The 16,810-nt window shown below is 57.8% G+C and overlaps 1 protein-coding gene across 1 annotated transcript in view; it reads left to right on the top strand.

Moving 5' to 3' along the window:
- PHF2 (PHD finger protein 2) overlaps window positions 1-16,810 on the top strand; it is a 103,518-nt gene that overhangs the window by 78,770 nt on the left and 7,938 nt on the right. Inside the window, exons 8-18 of the mRNA XM_008587407.1 lie at window positions 496-658; window positions 1,953-2,040; window positions 2,545-2,651; window positions 3,743-3,834; window positions 5,153-5,242; window positions 5,936-6,304; window positions 8,074-8,193; window positions 8,676-8,794; window positions 11,406-11,584; window positions 11,685-11,755; window positions 12,541-12,704. Of these exons, the coding sequence (XP_008585629.1) occupies window positions 496-658; window positions 1,953-2,040; window positions 2,545-2,651; window positions 3,743-3,834; window positions 5,153-5,242; window positions 5,936-6,304; window positions 8,074-8,193; window positions 8,676-8,794; window positions 11,406-11,584; window positions 11,685-11,755; window positions 12,541-12,704 (1,562 nt within the window). The remainder of the gene's footprint in view (window positions 1-495; window positions 659-1,952; window positions 2,041-2,544; window positions 2,652-3,742; window positions 3,835-5,152; window positions 5,243-5,935; window positions 6,305-8,073; window positions 8,194-8,675; window positions 8,795-11,405; window positions 11,585-11,684; window positions 11,756-12,540; window positions 12,705-16,810) is intronic.

The following is a 16,810-nucleotide window of genomic DNA, read 5'->3' as shown; positions in this document are numbered from 1 at the left end:
ACACTGAGGGTTGCGATCCGTTGCCGGACACGGAAAAAAGACAAAAAAAAAAAAAAAGAGCAGAGTTACCTAGGACTCATCTGACAGCTAATTACAGCTCTGTTTACCTCCAGCCATGCATGCCATTTGTAGTGCCACAGAATCATAGTATATGGGATTATGGGTTGTTGCCCCAACAGTGCTGGGGGCTGAGATACCTGGAACCTTTCTAACATGCAGCCTTCTGAATTGCAAAGTATGTGTGCCCCCAGATAGGAATGGGGCCTGGGCAGGATGATTTTCAGGTCAGGACCCATCACCAGGCCCCCCAGCAGCCCAGGACATGGTGGGCTTTGCCCCCTCACCAGTGTCCCTTGCTCCACCCTCCCCAGTGACCCCAGCTCTGCCCCTCTCCCCGCCGCCGGCATCTCTGGCTCTGCCTCCCTGGCTCTGCCCCCCACCCCAACCCCAGCACCCTTGGTGCATGCAGGCTCTGCCAATAGGCTCTCTTGGCAGGGGGAGAAGATCTTCTATCTCATCCGACCAGCCTCGGCCAACATCTCCCTGTATGAGCGGTGGCAGTCGGCCTCCAACCACAGCGAGATGTTCTTTGCTGACCAGGTGGACAAATGCTACAAGTGCACTGTCAAGCAGGGCCAGACCCTCTTTATCCCCTCAGGTGAGCACGGGAAGCTCCGGGGACCGGGGTCCTGGGGCTCACAGACCCTCATCACGGCTACTGCTTTGTCCCCCTCTGCCTTCCAACCACTGCCCACTCCTTGCCCTGGGCTTCTACCTGCCCAGCCCGGTCCCCAAGGAGGGACCAGGTGGGGAGGGGATTGGTGGCAGCAGGAGGCCTGGGTCCTGTGTTCTCCGGTCCATGTGGGTGCTCCTCCCTACCATGGCCACCTCCAGGCTCATGTCCAGTCTAGGGTGACCCTGCTCAAGAGCCCTACGTGGCGAGAGCAGCCGTGGCATCAGACAGTGAGGCCGACCCTGAGGGAGCAGGGTGGCCATCTGCTGACTTAGGACTTCTTAAGGGATTTTTGGAGTCTATACAGAAGGCCTGTCATGAGCAGCTGTCCCCCAACCCCTGCCCCCGGCCAAGTATGTTAGAGAAAATTCTAGGCCTCCCGCTGCAGCAGATGTACACATCGCACTGTCTCTGACGGACTCCTTTCCTTTTAAAGTAACATGATTTTAGTACTGTCACCACACCTTAAAAAACGAATAATTAATAGCAAATGCCTAGTATCACCAAATAGCCAATCAACATTCACATTTTCTAGTTGTTACATATGTATTTATTTTCCCATTTTAAATCAAGGTCCAAGGGAGACCCACCCATTTTGATTGATATATAAGCCTCTGAATCTCTGTGACCTCTGGATCCCCTCCTTCCCTCCCTCAGCTTCTTCACAGCTACAGTTATTTCGGGAAGAGTCTGGCCCAGGCTCCATCTCCGAGGATAATATAAGGACCAACCCCAGCTCTTGGGGAGGTGCAGCCACCTGCACCTCATCTCCTCCTGCCCCTCCCAGGAAGGTTGGGCGGAACTCCAGGTGGCCGGACCTGGGACAGGCTTGCTCTTGGTCTGAGGACTGCCCTTATGTGGCCTGAGCAAGTCCCCTCAGCTCCTGAGCCTCAGTTTCCCCCTTTGGTGCAGGGTTGGATTGAACAGTCTGTGCCACCTCAGACATGGTCTCTCCCTGACCCTCTTACACAGAGGCCGAGGTGGCACCAGGGCAGAGAGCGTCTTCCAGGGAGGCCCTGGCAGCTAGTGAAGCAGCAGGGACAGGTGGGGGCACTGAGGTGCAGGTGAGCAGGAGCCAGAGTCCGTGCTGGTCAAGCAGAGGCCAGTGCTGGTCCCTAGACCAGAGCCAGGACAGACAGCCTCCTGTGGACCAATGGGAGCCGGTGGTGGGAGCAAGGTGGACAAATGCTACAAGTGCATGTCCCTGTCTCTCCCCCAGGCTGGATCTACGCCACACTCACCCCCGTGGACTGCCTGGCCTTCGCAGGACATTTCCTCCACAGCCTGAGTGTGGAGATGCAGATGAGGTAGCTTCTGCCATGCTGGTTGCCCTCAGGGCTTGGCTGGGCAGGGTCCCTCCCACTGGGTCAGTGTAACGGGCACCTTGGCCCAAGTCCTAGCTTGGTCTGACCTGTGGGTGGCCCTGGGATGACCATTGGCTTTGCTGGGCCTCCCTGTGCTGTGGGCAGAAGGAGGAGGTGGGTTCCATGGTCCTATAAGGTCCGCTGAGGGGCATGGGTGCTGAGCAGCCACCATCGGCCGTTGGTGGGTTTGGGGTCGCTTGAAAGCCTGCTGCCTTCTTTTTCTGGGCACTGACTGAGCTCTCTAGTAGTCTCAGCCTGCAGGGCCCAGCCAGGGCAGTCATCCCAACATGGTCCCATGGTCCACTCCCCATGCAGGGCCCAGTGGGGGGACCCACGGTGGAGTGGCCAGGGCATGGCCCTGGCATGGCTGCGGCCTGGATTCACCCTGTAGCATCACTTACATTGTACTCAATGTACTAAATAATGGCTCTTTGCTTTGGTTTCCAGAGCATATGAAGTGGAAAGAAGGTTAAAACTGGGCAGCCTGACTCAGTTTCCCAACTTTGAAACTGCCTGCTGGTACATGGGGAAGCATTTGCTTGAGGCATTCAAAGGTACGATCCCTCCAGAGAGGTGGCCAGACCTGGGCCCCTGGCTGGCGCTTACTCCCTTGGCCCGAGTTCTGCTTTCATGTGGCCTGAGCAAGTCCCCTCTGGACTCAGCCCCCTAGGCCTCAGTTTCCCCATCTGTACGATGTAGGACTGGATTGACCAGGCTGGGCCAGCTCAGATATGGCCTCTCCTACCTGGAGGGCTGTCCCGTATTTTAGAAGGAGTGCTGGGCTGTGTGTTCAAAAGGGCAAATGTGTGGGCCGGCCCAGTGGCGCACTGCTACAGTGCGCCGCTTGGGAGTGCGGTGGTGCTCCCGCTGAGGGTTAGGATCCCACATACAGACCGGCCGCTCACTGGCTGAGCGAGGTGCGGGCGCAGCACTGAGGGTTGCGATCCGTTGCCAGTCACGAAAAAAGACAAAAAAGGAAAAAAAATAAATAAATAAAGGGCAAATGTGCCTTCTGCTTGGTGCCTGTGTCCTTGGTGGTTATTAAAAATGTCCCCACCACTCTCCACACATGCCTCAGTGAGGGAGATGGGGGATCTGTCCTTGCTCTGTAACCAGCCTAGAGAGCCCCTCAACATGCCCTCCATCCAACGGCATGGGTATGAGTGGGTGCTGGGTCTGCTTGGGGCTGCCCCAGAGGGAACCCACCATGGGCCCAGCTGTGGGTGGTCCCTCAGCTGTGCCTGGGGGTGACGTGCGCTGGGGATAAGAAGGTGGCTGGGGATGCTTGGTGCAGGGCCATGGGGCAGCCCGGGGCCCATGTCCTGGTAGGACTGTGGCCTCTCACAAAGGTGGGGCTGGAGTATTGGGCAGAGAGGGACAGGCTGCCTGCGGTAGGGGCCTGGTGGGCAAACCACAGGTGAGATAGTGGGAGGGCGAGTCCTTCCCCATGCAGAGCGCATTGTTTGGGAGATGGGTTCCCTGGGTTCCAAGAGGAACCGTTGGCAGTTAGGCAGGTGGCCTGAGCCAAGGCCTGTGGCAGGTGGGACCCCACATGTCCCTCTGGCTGGCTGCTTGGCTGAGCATGAAGTCGCCGGTGGGTGGCTGACGGGGCACTCACCCAAGCTAACCACCATCTCCTCTCCAGGTTCTCACAAATCTGGGAAACAGCTGCCCCCACATTTAGTTCAAGGAGCTAAAATTCTCAATGGTGCTTTCAGATCATGGACGAAGAAGCAGGTAGGAGGCTTGTCACAGGTGCCCTGGGGTGAAGGAGCGGATGGCAGATGGGACGGCCTGCCTGGAGGCCGGCAGCAATGCCAGGCTTGTCTTGCTTCAGTGAAACCTGGCATAGGATGGGCAGGCATCTCCCCACTGCCTGTGGCGGCCCATGGTGTGCCCTGACCCCAATCAGACACCTGTACAAGGGCCATCCCCCACCCGCTGCAGAGTGGGCCACCTGAGGGGTTAGAGTGGATGGATACAGATTGAGAGCGCCCTGTATCAGGGGCCCCAGGCAGCGTCTCCGCAAGAGTTGGTGGGAGGAAGGTGAGCAGGTGCCAGCCTGCCCTTGGAGGAAGGTGGGTCTGAGAGTAGGGGACAGATAGCCTGGGGCGGGGATGGCCCTATGTGAACACAGGCCTGGAACCCGGAGAGGGCAGGGAGGGGTCTGGGAGAGCTGTTGGCCGGATGACCAGCTTCCAGTTAAGGACAGGATCGCTGTGGATGCCTTTCAGCTCCTCCTGGCCAGCCAGGCATCAGCTCAGAAGCCAAGCTGCCTAGTGCGGGTGCAGCCCCCAACCTGTCTTGCTCTGTAACATGGGCAGTCCTCCCTGTGTCCCCGCTTCTGTATGACCCCACTGCGTTAGCCCCTTGGGTATGGAGAAGCTGCTTCTGCAGTGGAGGCCCCAGAGAAGTTGGCCTCCAATTTCCCTGAGCATTTTGCCTGGGCCCTGGCCTCAGAAGGGAGAGGAAGGTCTGGCTCAGCCTCAGGCACCCTCTCAGACAGTGTCTCCTGCTAGGGACTCTCACTGTGCAGAGGCACTCGCCCACCCCAGGTCAGGCAGAGCCTGCGAGGGTTTGCAGGGGGTCTTCAGGAGCTTGCCTCTCATGGGTGGGCTGGGCAGTGAGGGGCAGCTTCTGCCTGTTGAGGGCCATTCTTCAGCCACCATCTCCCTCAGGCCTCGAGGCCTGGGCTGTCCAGGGCGTCTCTCCCACCTCACCTTGGCTGTGTGGCCATGTGGAGTAGCCTCATGCCCAGGAAGAAGGGACATTGCCTCCATCTATCCCACAGCTACTGGTGGTGCTGCAGGCCAGCCGCATGTCCTCTGGGACTTGGTAGAGTGGGGGTCACACAGAGTGTTCGTCGGGAGGGTCTGGCTGCAGACATGAGTCCAGGCATGCCAGGACCCCACACATTCAGGCCACACCCTGTGGCAGCCTTTGCCACATTCCTGTCCGGCTCAGCAGGCAGGGGACAACCTGGAATGCTGCAGCTAGGGTGAGTAGGGAACCATGGAGGCCTGAATGGTGACTGACGCCGTGCACTGTCCTGCAGGCCCTGGCGGAGCATGAGGACGAGCTCCCGGAGCACTTCAAACCTTCCCAGCTCATCAAGGACTTAGCCAGAGAGATCCGGCTCAGTGAGGTAAGGCCTGCCCTAGGGGCCTAGAGTCAGCTGACCCAGGGCGGTCAGCCAGGCAGGCTTGCCCGTGTGAGGCTCTGAGTCCCGGGTCTCTGAGGCTGGGCTGCGGTGTCCGGTGTCCGGGTGTGAGTGTGTAGGGAATGGGGGATGGCCTGGAGCCCCTCTGCAGCTCCCACCTGGCTCCAGCCTCTCAGGTCCCAGCTCCTGTGAAACCGGACGAGCCCTGCAGGCTCGTGCTTGGGCTGGGACAGAGAGCCCTAAGGACGTGGGATCAAGTTGCTGATGGTGTGGGATTGGTATGAGCATGTTGCACAATGGCGTGGGGCAGGTGTACGTGTCACATGATGGTGTGAGGTGGTAATGTGTGTCCTATGATGGTGTGGGACAGGTATGTGTGTCCTGTGATGGTGTGGGATGAATGTGTGTGTCATACGACGATGTGGGATGGGTGTGTGTCACATAATGGTGTGGGGCAGGTATGTGTGTCACATAATGGTGTGGGGTAAGCATGACTGTCAGTGATAGCAGGGGATGAGTGTAAGTGTGTCACACAATGGAGTGGAGTAGGTTTACCTGTCTGAGCTGACAGCCCTTTGCCAGCATGGCTGTGAGGGTCTCCAGAGTCTTGGCGTGTGGACGCTCCTGGGCCACAGTCTGGTAGGAGCAGAGTGTGACCCTCTCCTTTCCCTATCGCAGAATGCCTCCAAAGCTGTCCGACCGGAAGTGAATGCTGTCACCTCATCAGATGAAGTTTGTGACGGGGACCGGGAGAAGGAGGAACCCCCGTCTCCCATTGAAGCGACCCCACCTCGATCCCTCCTAGAGAAAGTTTCCAAAAAAAAGACTCCCAAAACTGTGAAGATGCCCAAGCCGTCCAAAATGCCCAAGCCCCCAAAGTCCCCCAAACCCCCAAAGCCCCCCAAAATGCTGAAGCTCAAGGATGGCAGCAAGAAGAAAGGGAAGAAGTCCCGGGAGTCAGCCTCGCCCACCATCCCCAACCTGGACCTGCTTGAAGCCCACACCAAGGAGGCACTGACCAAGATGGAGCCACCCAAGAAGGGCAAGGTGTGTGTGGCCTCTTTGGCCAGCAGCACTGCGGCACTTCCTGGGGCCAGGCCTGTGAGGATAGCTGGGACCACTTGTCCTGTTCTCTAGGGGCTTGAGGCTGGGCAGGGAGGGGAGCCGAGGGTGCAGCTCTCTGCTGTTCCAGCCAACAGTGCGGCGAGGTCCCTGCGAGGGTGCGGGGTCTGGGTCCTTGTCATGGGCAGTCTGCTCAGCACATGCACCTCCCTGCCTGCTCCCACCCAGGCCCATCGTGTCCAGGCCCAGACTTCGGGCAGACAGGCTCTGCCCCAGTGAGCCTGCAGAGGGCTGGACCTCAGGGAGAGGCACTCACAGAGGAAGGCGGCAGTGTGTTTGAGCTGTGGTGGGGTACAAGAGGGTTGCCTGATGGAGGGGGCAGGGTGGTCTTCCGGGAGGGGGTGACCCAGCTTAGTCTTCCCAGCCAGGTAGGAAGTTGCCAGGGGACAAAGAAGCCGTCCCTGTGGCTGAGGCCTGAAGGTGGACAAGGTATCTGTGCAGAAACAGCAGGGAGAATTCTAATGGAGAGGAGGAGGGATGAGGCTGAGGTGGGAGCAGGATTGTCCTGGTGGCCTGAACGCCTGTAGACAGTGAGAGAGATAGGCCTGGCCCTGAGGACCCACTCTGACTACAGGGTCTTAGGTCTGAGCATTAGGGACCATGAGCCCCCGACACCAAGCCCCATTGAGCGTGAGCTTCTGCCAGGAGGCTGTTACCCACTTCCTGGGGGCTGTTGACGAGCCAGGGCCAGTGTCACAGGGCTGCAGTGTGACATGAGCATTAGGGACCATGAGCCCCCGACACCAAGCCCCATTGAGCGTGAGCTTCTGCCAGGAGACTGTTACCCACTTCCTGGGGGCTGTTGACGAGCCAGGGCCAGTGTCACAGGGCTGCAGTGTGACACGTTCACATTTTTCCCTCAGGGCAATCACGAATGAATGAATAGATGATGAATGAACTAATGGTTGGATGGCTGGCTGGCTGGCTGGATGAATGAATGAATGAATGTATGCATGAGTGGATAGACTAACACAAGGATGAACGAACAAATGGATGAATGGATGGATGGATGGATAAATGAACAGATGGATGGATGAACAAATGGATGAACAAATGGGTGGATGAGTGGATGGATGAAATGGATGGATGAAATGAATGAATGGATGAGCAAATGGATGAATTGGAAGGGTAAATGGATAAATAGCTAGATGGATGGATGAGTGGATATATGAATGAATGTGTAGATGGATGAATGGGTGAACGGGTAGATGGGTGAACAAATGAACAGATGAAGGAATGGATGAACAGGGTAATGGGTTGATGAATGAATGGGTGGATGAATGGGTGGATGAATGGGTAGATGGATGGATGGATGTGTGAGTGGATGAACAAATGAATGGTTGGATGGGTGAATGAATGAATGGAGAATAAGCAAATGGGTTAGTGGGTGGATGAATGAATGGGTGGACGAATGGATGAACAAATGGATGTTTGGATGTGTGGATGGATGGATGAATGGATGGATGAATGAACAAATGGGTGGATGAACGAATGGGAGAACAAATGGGTGAACGAATGAGTGGGGAATAAACAAATGGGTTAATGGGTGGATGAATGAACGAATGGATGAACAAATGGATGGATGAATGATTGAAGGAGGCAGGGCCTCTGTAGCAATGCCTTTGTGCTGTAACCTGAGGGAGTCCCACCACTCTGAGTATCAGCCCCTGGGTCATGGCTGCTCTGTTGTCTAGGCCACTAAGAGTGTCCTGAGTGTGCCCAACAAGGACGTGGTCCACACACAGAACGACGTGGAGAGGCTGGAAGTCCGAGAACAAGCTAAGAGCAAGTCAGAGGCCAAGTGGAAGTACAAGGTGAAATGTGCACGGGTGCATGTGTGTGCAGAGATGTGAACCTGTGGCGCCCTGTGTGTGCGTCCGTGCTCACACACAGATGTGTGCTGCCTGTCCCCAGGAGGCAGTGCCATGAGGCATGTCTGTGTGGGTCTGGAGTGCATGTGGCCTCCCGTGGGCCACCTTCCGCAGGGTCAGTGTGGGTGCAGGAGGCCAAGCACGTCACCCCTCTATGTTGACGGTGGTTCTTTTCACCATCCGTGCTCTGGTTTGCTCTCCTGCTCCCTGCAGGTCAGGCAGCATTTGAGGACAGGTCCTGCAGTCTGGGGGCCGCAGCAGGGTGCTGTCTGTGGGGTATGGCCCGCAAGCTCCATTGCAGCATGGGGGGCTACTTTCCTGAGGTCCGTTCCTTGCTGTTGCCCTTGCCCACCGACGCTGGGTTGGGGTCCCAAACCCCCCACTACCGAGGTGGGGCTCAGGGATGGTCCTGGTCTTGCTTTCAGAACAGTAAACCTGACTCCTTACTGAAGATGGAGGAGGAGCAGAAGTTGGAGAAGTCACCCCTGGGCGGAAACAAGGATAACAAGTTCTCCTTTTCTTTCTCCAACAAGAAACTCCTGGGGTATGTGAGTGCCTGGAGGGAGGGGCGACTGGCACCCTGCATCTCTCTCTCTCTCTCTCTCACACACACGCATGCACGCACACACACCACACACGTGCGTGCACCCTGCATCTCACACACACACACACACACAAACACACAGCACACACCACACACCACACGTGCATGCACCCTGCATCAAACACACACATACACCACACACGTGCATGCACCCTGCATCTCTCACACACACACACACACACACCACACACGCGCGCGCACCCTGCATCTCACACACACACACACACACACAGCATGCACCCTGCATCTCATACACACACACACCACACGCGTGCATGCACCCTGCATCTCTCTCACACATACACACACCACACCACACACACGTGGCACACACTCACAGCCTTTGGCTGACACATCTTGGCGGGCTCCCCAGGCGAGGCCCCTCCTTCCGAGTGCTGTCTTCTCTACCTGCAGCTGTGCGCCTCACACCTTCATCAGCCCCAGACACCAGGAGAGCAGTGTCCCTGCCTTGGTCTGCAGGGCGAGCGTGGGGAAGCAGACTCACCTGGTGGTGGGGCTAGGAAGATACAGCTGCGGGGGCCTGTGGTGAGGGATGGGCCCCCAGGCCGGGAGGGAGGGCGCGTGACTCTGCAGATGTTAGCTGAGCGGCTGTCATGGGCTGTTGGCATGGGTGGGAGTCAGGGTCATGGCTCTCAGAGCCCAGGGGCCAGTGGGGAGGAGTCTGTATGATCCCACTAATCTTGTAAATCCACCTAGAATTATGGCTGTGATGGGTGCCATGGGGAAGGATTTGTGGGGCTGTGGACACTGAGGGCCTGGCTCATCTGGGAGTCAGGAGGGCTTCCTGGAGAAGCGGGTGATGGGGGTGCATGTCTGGGAGGCATGCGCAGGCCAGGCAGGCATCAGCAACAGGAATGAGGGGTGCTGAGGGCTATGAGCTGAGCCACAAGAGCTTCATGGTTCCAGCTGCCACAGTAGGGTCTGCATGTGCTCCCAGCACAGAGAGGCATCCCATATGCTGTTGCCAGGCCTGCCGAGAGTCAGACAGGGCCCAGTGGGAGTGGTGGCCACTTTTCTGCAGTGGCCACTGATTGGCTTCGCTGGGCGTCAGTTTCTTCATCCACAAAATGGGACAAGAAGGCCCCTTCCAGGTGGTGGAGATACAGCAGATGCCCGAGCAGAGCCCAGCAAGGGGCAGTCCCCTAGTCCCCTTGTGGGAGCTCAGGGCCCTGTGCTAAACTTGCTTAGTGAGAGGCAGAGCCCGCAGGGTCTGGTCTGCATGACCCCCTTCGCTGCCTCAACTTCGTGGCCCTGAGCACATTGCTGGCTTTATTTCTAGGTCCTGAGGAAGCTTTTAAATGACATTAGCTCTGTGATGATGCTATAGAGAGTTTAGAATGGAAAAGAGAGGGCAGTGGCGCTCCCGCCGAGGGTTCGGATCCCACATACAGACCGGTTCCCGCTCACTGGCTGAGCGAGGTGCGGGCGCAGCACCGAGGGTTGCGATCCCGTTACCGGTCCCGGTCCGGTCCCGGCGCGACACTGAGGGTTGCGATCCGTTGCCGGACACGGAAAAAAGACAAAAAGGAAAAAAAAAAAAAAGAATGGAAAAGAGAGAGGCAGATGTGCACATATGTGTTCTGTGGACCTGTGGATGCACATGTGTGTGCACGTATGCGTGTATGTTCTGTGGCTGGAGACTGTCACAGCCCCAGCGTCTCCATTTCATTTGCTCAGAATTGGAGCTGGGTCTGTTGAAGTTCCAGACATTTCTGTCCTGTGCACGTATGCGTGTATGTTCTGTGGCTGGAGACTGTCACAGCCCCAGCGTCTCCATTTCGTTTGCTCAGAATTGGAGCTGGGTCTGTTGAAGTTCCAGACATTTCTGTCGTCCCTATTCTTAAGAGAGAAACCCATCCTCAAGCCCCCGGGGTGGCTGAGTGCATGGGGCTCTCCTGATCTGAAGTAGTCCTGCCTCATCCAGCAGGGAGACAAGTTACATGGTCATTCTCAGACCATCGAATCTCCACCGTGGCTCTGGCCCTGGCCCTGAATTTAGTTTAACAAAATAGTATGCAGGAAAAGACAGGAAGGTTGTATTCTGTTCCTGTCTAATATTGAGTTCAGCATATGTCAGTATTGCCATGTAGGCTGTCAGAAGGCCCATGCATGTCCTGTGGTCCTGGGACAGCTGGAGGGGCACAGGCTCAAGCACTTACACTGCCAGAGGAAGGGCTCTCTCTGCACCGTGTGTGTGTGTGTGTGTGTCAGGACTGTACACCAGGGGTCCAGGCATCAGGGAAGAAGCTGTGGGGCTGGGCAGTGTCTATTACTGTGGACAGGTGACTTCCCACAATGGAGGCCGAGGGTCCTACAGCCCTGGCCTCGCTTCTGCCACCTGCTGCTTCAAGAGTGAGCTTGGGCTCTGCCTCTCCTCCCTCCTTGAGTGGATGTGAGGCTTCCCAGGATGGCAGGCAATAGCATCTTCCTCTGCAAGTCCCCTTTACTGTCACCCCAGCGGCATGATCGAGCAGGGGTCCCGTGGTCTGGGGGCTGTGTGGACACCACTGACTGCTCACTTCTGCCCTAGTTCCAAGGCTCTCAGGCCCCCGACAAGCCCTGGTGTGTTCGGGGCCTTGCAGAACTTCAAGGAGGACAAACCCAAGCCCGTGCGGGATGAGTATGAATACGTGTCTGACGACGGGGAGCTCAAGATCGACGAGTTTCCCATCAGGAGGAAGAAGAACGCCCCAAGAAGGGACTTGTCCTGTGAGCTGGGAGGGGCCGGGGGGGGGGACTTGGGGAGGGACCTGGCCCAGCCCACGAGAGGTCAGGCCAGCGCTGGACCTCCTGCCTGCTCTGCTTTCAGTCCTGTTGGATCAGAAGGAGGTGCTCCCCACGCCCATCCTGAAGCCAAAGCTGGGATCGGCTGCATACAAGGTGAGCTGCTCGGGGCCCTGCTCTGTGGCCATCTCTGGGCAACCCTTGATGGGGTGGTCTCTGAGCATGTTTCTGTGCGAGGTGGTGAAGGGCATCCTCCTCCTCACCCTGCCCTTTTCTGGGCTCGGCGCAGGAGGGATAAGTGTGTCTAGCCCGTAGCCACCAGGGCTGGGAGCGGGCCTGAGCAGGGGGTCTCTGCACATGGTGGGGTGATGAACGCAAGACCTGCCCATAGGACTGAAGGCTGGGGGGAGGAGTCTTGCACTGAGATGACGTCCAAGGCCACATCCTAGATGCAGTGGTCGTCTCTAAGGAGGCTGGGGTCCCTGTCAGGGTCCCACACACATGAGATACCCCTGAGCCTCCTACCTAGATGTGAGGCTAACTGGCTTCCTCAAGCCTGGGGCTGCAGTCACAGCCGGCCCTCTCTCCATCAACCACAGCAGCCTCTCTGTCTGTGTTAAACACTGGGACTGTCTCTTGTGTGGGTTTCTTTGAACCAGAGTTCCTGTGTAAAACAGTACAGATGGGAAGATAGCTTGGTCCCTTGTCATCCTGGGGGAAGCTCTGGCACCTGCCACTGCCCGATGTGTGGCTGGCCAGCCAGTCTCGTCAGTGCTGGGGCTTCCGTCAGACCCAGCAGTGTTCATTAGTAGGGCAGGGTTCTTCAGAAACTTTAAAACCCAATTTTTCTCCCTGAAGGGAAAAAGTAATCCCTTTCTGTCCTCCCAAGCCCCTCCTGTGGCCAGCCCCTCCTTTGACCAGCTGCTCTGTCCCTCGCACAGCAAAGCGATGACTCCTCCGATGAGGGCTCGCTGCACATCGACACAGACACCAAGCCTGGCCGCAACGCCAAAGTCAAGAAGGAGAGCGGGAGCTCGGCGGCTGGCATCTTGGACCTGCTGCAGGCCAGTGAAGAGGTCGGCGCGCTGGAGTACAACCCCAACAGGTGGGCCCCGCTGTGCCTGGCTGCACCTGGCTGCGCCCACAGGGTGGCCACTAGGATGGCACGCCATGGGGCAGAGATACTGGTCCATCCAGCCTCTGATTCCAGAGAACTGGGTCAGACCATGAGGTCTGGGGTTCATTCCTCTCATGACAGCCCCAGGTAAATTCTGTCTGAATCACAGGTTTTCCTTTTTTTATTTTTAAATCACTGCAACCGTGGAAAACATGGAGATCTTATGGCAATTTCTACATGTGCCATAGTCATGTAACTGCGAGTGTGGGGCCTGCATCCCCAGGTGTGCGCAGGGGACCTCAGCTGCTGTTGGAGGGTACACTCCACCCAACCCTCCTAGTCATCACCACAGCTGCAGATTCCCACTGTGCAGACGAACGCTCTGAGGCTCAGAGAGCTTGGACAACTTGCCCAGGGCCACACCACTAGGAGGCAACAGGGCAGGCCCAGAGTTTCTGTCTGCCTGATTCTGGGACCCGAGCTTAGGGTTCCAGGAGGGTTGACAGGTGCTGGGCTGTGATTTCCCGGTATGAGTGCCCCTGTCCAGCAGGAGGGCCTCGGCCTGAGGAAGGTGGGCCCAGTGGCCTGCCAGGCCCACACCTGCTTAGTGCCTGCCCTGTTTCCTAGATCTGCCTCTGAGTCTCTGGTTTGCAGTGGTTGACACAGCGCTGCTCGGCTGACAGTTCAGCAAAGCCTGAGGGCTGCTGGGGGCAGGCCGAGGCCGCAAGTGAGGGCTGCTCTCAGGATAGAGGGGCTCTGGGAAGGTGGCTTAAGGGCTCAGTCGACAAGAGCTTGGGCTGAGTCAGTTGGCTGTATTTTATTTCATAAATTGCTGTTTTGCATGCAGTATTGTGTTCACAGACAACCAGCCATGAGGCGCTTTCTTTTAATGGGAATGCAGGATGACCGGAGGTGCCACTGGCGCTTTGGGGTACAGATCTCCTGCTCTGCATTTGATGGTTACTGTCCACATTCAGACCTAAGCCCCTGCTGCAGAGATGTGCTGCTAGCCAGGAGGGGCGCCTGGCTCTGAGCCCTCCTTCCCATTGGAGGCTGTGGCCCTGTGTGGGCTTCAGCAACCTTCTGGGGGATGCCCATGTTCTGGGAAGAAGTGTGCCCTAGCTGACACTGGGTGACTGGCCTCAGGGCCTGGAGAAATCCCCAAACACCTGGGCACCCCCTGAGATCCTTGGAGAGGCCTGGGGGACCCAGGGGCCGGGCATGCCTGAGGCCACCCAAGATGAGTACAGACCCAGCTGAGAGACTTGGCCAGGACCATCAGGTGCTTTGTCAAGGGCAGCTGGGAACCCTTGGAGGTGTGGAGATGAGGACACAGGTAGGGGAGGGCTCTGTGCCGCATTTGAGGAGGTGCTGTGTCCTGCGTTCCTGGCTGTGACTCAGCCCAGGAGAGGGCAGCCTGTCTGTGGAAACACTGCTAAGGAGAAGCCCAGATCTGCCCCTGCTGCGTCTTGGGGCAGCAGCTCTGCAGACACCCGCGTGTGGCCTCACACGTGTGCACACGTGCCTGCCAGGGGCCTCCGAGGCTGCCAGCCCCCACAGCCTGCTGCCCCAGGCAGTTCCTCTCCCAAAGTCACCGTTTTGGAGCGTAGGTCAGTTTTTGATGGTCTGTTTCCTCTGTTTTAAGTACTGGCTGTTTGGAAGAAACAGCTGAAGAAAATGGAGGAAAATATGTTAATTTCTTGGGGATGGTTTGCTTAGTGTTTACTGCTGGGGGAAAAAGGAGAGGATTTTGGTATGATAATTAGAGGATTAAAGTATTATTTTCCATGCCGACTGGTTAAACTTTGCTCATTGATTTGCCAGTGACCACGTGGACAGTTGGGGCGACCAGGCATGTGGTCCCTCCCTCTCAGGCTGTCCAGATGGCACAGGGTGGGCAGCTCGCTTCTGCACTAGCTCCAGAAGGGGCCCCACCATGGTGTTTGGGACCCTCTACGGTGGGTGTCCTGGTGCGCCCATGGCTCAGGTGCAGACCCCACCCTCCGGTCCATCTAGTACCTGCAGGCTGGGTGCGTGACAGGGAAGGCTAAGCCTAGAGGGTGCAGACCCCACCCTCCAGTCCATCTAGGACCTGCAGGCTGGGTGCAGGACAGGGAAGGCTAAGCCCGGAGGGTGCAGACCCCCCCCTCCGGTCCATCTAGGACCTGCAGGCTGGGTGCAGGACAGGGAAGGCTAAGCCCGGAGGGTGCAGACCCCACCCTCCGGTCCATCTAGGACCTGCAGGCTGGGTGCAGGACAGGGAAGGCTAAGCCCGGAGGGTGCAGACCCCACCCTCCGGTCCATCTAGGACCTGCAGGCTGGGTGCAGGACAGGGAAGGCTAAGCCCGGAGGGTGCAGACCCTACCCTCCGGTCCATCTAGGACCTGCAGGCTGGGTGCAGGACAGGGAAGGCTACGCCCAGAGGGTGCAGACCGAGCTGTTTGCTCCTGTTGGCCCGAGCAGGGCCTGGGGAGGATACAGCAGTGACCAGGCCCAGGCAGCCCCTGGCCTGCAGTGCCTTGGCCCCTGCAGTGTGGAGGGTGCAGGGCCCAGCTCTGTAAGGTGCTCCCTTAGCTTCTGAGGAACTCTCCAGGCCAGTCTGATCACACTTGATTTTCCCACTGTTGTGGCTTTGGAACCTCAATCCGCTCAGTTCCAGCAAAACCCCAAAACACGCTGATGTCCAGTGTGTCTCAGGCAGGTCCTGGGAGGTGGCATTTGTCGAGGGCTGCAGAGAGGGGCTCCTCCCAGGCTTGGGCAAAATCCCTCTGAGTTCCCTGGACTCTCAGAGAGCTGTGGGCCTAGGCCCCAGCACTGTCCCATGCAGACAGCTTTTGTCCAAGTCTGCCTGACTGGCCCCAGGACTGCAGGCCACCCTCTGTGCCTGTGCTCACTGGGGCAGCTCTATTTCCCAGCCCCTTCTGGCACACCCTGTCTCGGGAGCCCTCACTTCTGAGCAGGGGCTCATCTGGGTCCCTGGTAGGGCTGCTGCTCCAAGCGCCTCAGCCCCTGTGTCTGGTGACTCTGGGCAGGCACAGACCTGCTGAGCTGTGTGTGCTGTCTCCAGCAAGGGTGTAGGTACAGGAGCCCACACACATACAGAGCGGCACATGGATCTGCACAGCACCTGGGGGCACTCATGGCCATTCACAGTCAGCGTTCTGGCCTTGGGCTTGTCACACATTCATCTGCCACCCCACTCCCTTCTCGCAGTGGCTTGTGATCCCTTCTTGTTTGAGTGGTCTTACCAAGAGTGCATCAGATACTTCTTAGAAGTAGTGGGGAAATGTGGGGATTTCTATCCTGGTGGCACATGGGCACCTGAAGCCCAAAGTAGGCCCCTGACTCGATTCTCTGGGTGGGGTCTGGGCATTGGCATTTTTAAACTGCCTGGGTGGTTCTGGTGCAGGACACGTGGTGGCTTCTGGCTGCAGGTGGGTGTGGACCGGAGTGGGGCAGGGTCCGACCGGGAGACTGGAGCTGGACACCATGGGAGGTTCTGGTGGGGATGGGGAGAGTCCCTGTGAGGAGCCTGAGATTGGGGCCTTGAGGGTCCTCTTTTGGGTGATAGTGATCACTCCATTCCATTCCCACCTGAGCCCAGGCAGGCCTATCACACGCTGGGTGTTTCAGAAGCCCCTTCTGGAAGGAAGGGAGCCAGTGCAGCCAGGAGAAGCCACAGACACAGGCCTGGGGCAGGGGATGAGGACGTGGCTGGGAGAGTGCAGGCTAAGTGCTATGGGCAGCACCACCTGGGGCTGGAGGGTGGTGGGGACAGAGGAGAAGGTGTTGACAGGAAAGGCTGGGAGTCTGTGTGGAGGCTTCCAGAGAGGGCAGGTGAGCTTGGGCTGAGCTGAAGTGCAGCTGTGCCTGTCCATGTGAAGTGTAGGTGCAGGTGCAGGTGTGTGCAGGGGTAGATGCAAGTGTTGATGCTGGTGTGGGTGCAGGTGCAGGTGTGTGCAGGTGTGGATGCAGATGTTGATGCTGGTGTGGGTGCAGGTGCAGGTGTGTGCAGGTGTGGATGCAGATGTTGATGCTGGTGTGGGTGCAGGTGCAGGTGTGTGCAGGTGTGTGCAGGTGTGGATGCAGATGTT

This window comes from Galeopterus variegatus, unplaced genomic scaffold (assembly GCF_000696425.1).
Source record: "Galeopterus variegatus unplaced genomic scaffold, G_variegatus-3.0.2 Scaffold4373, whole genome shotgun sequence".
NCBI lineage: Eukaryota > Metazoa > Chordata > Mammalia > Dermoptera > Cynocephalidae > Galeopterus > Galeopterus variegatus.
Note: the sequence above shows the minus strand (reverse complement) of the source record. Positions and strands in the feature narration are given on the sequence as shown.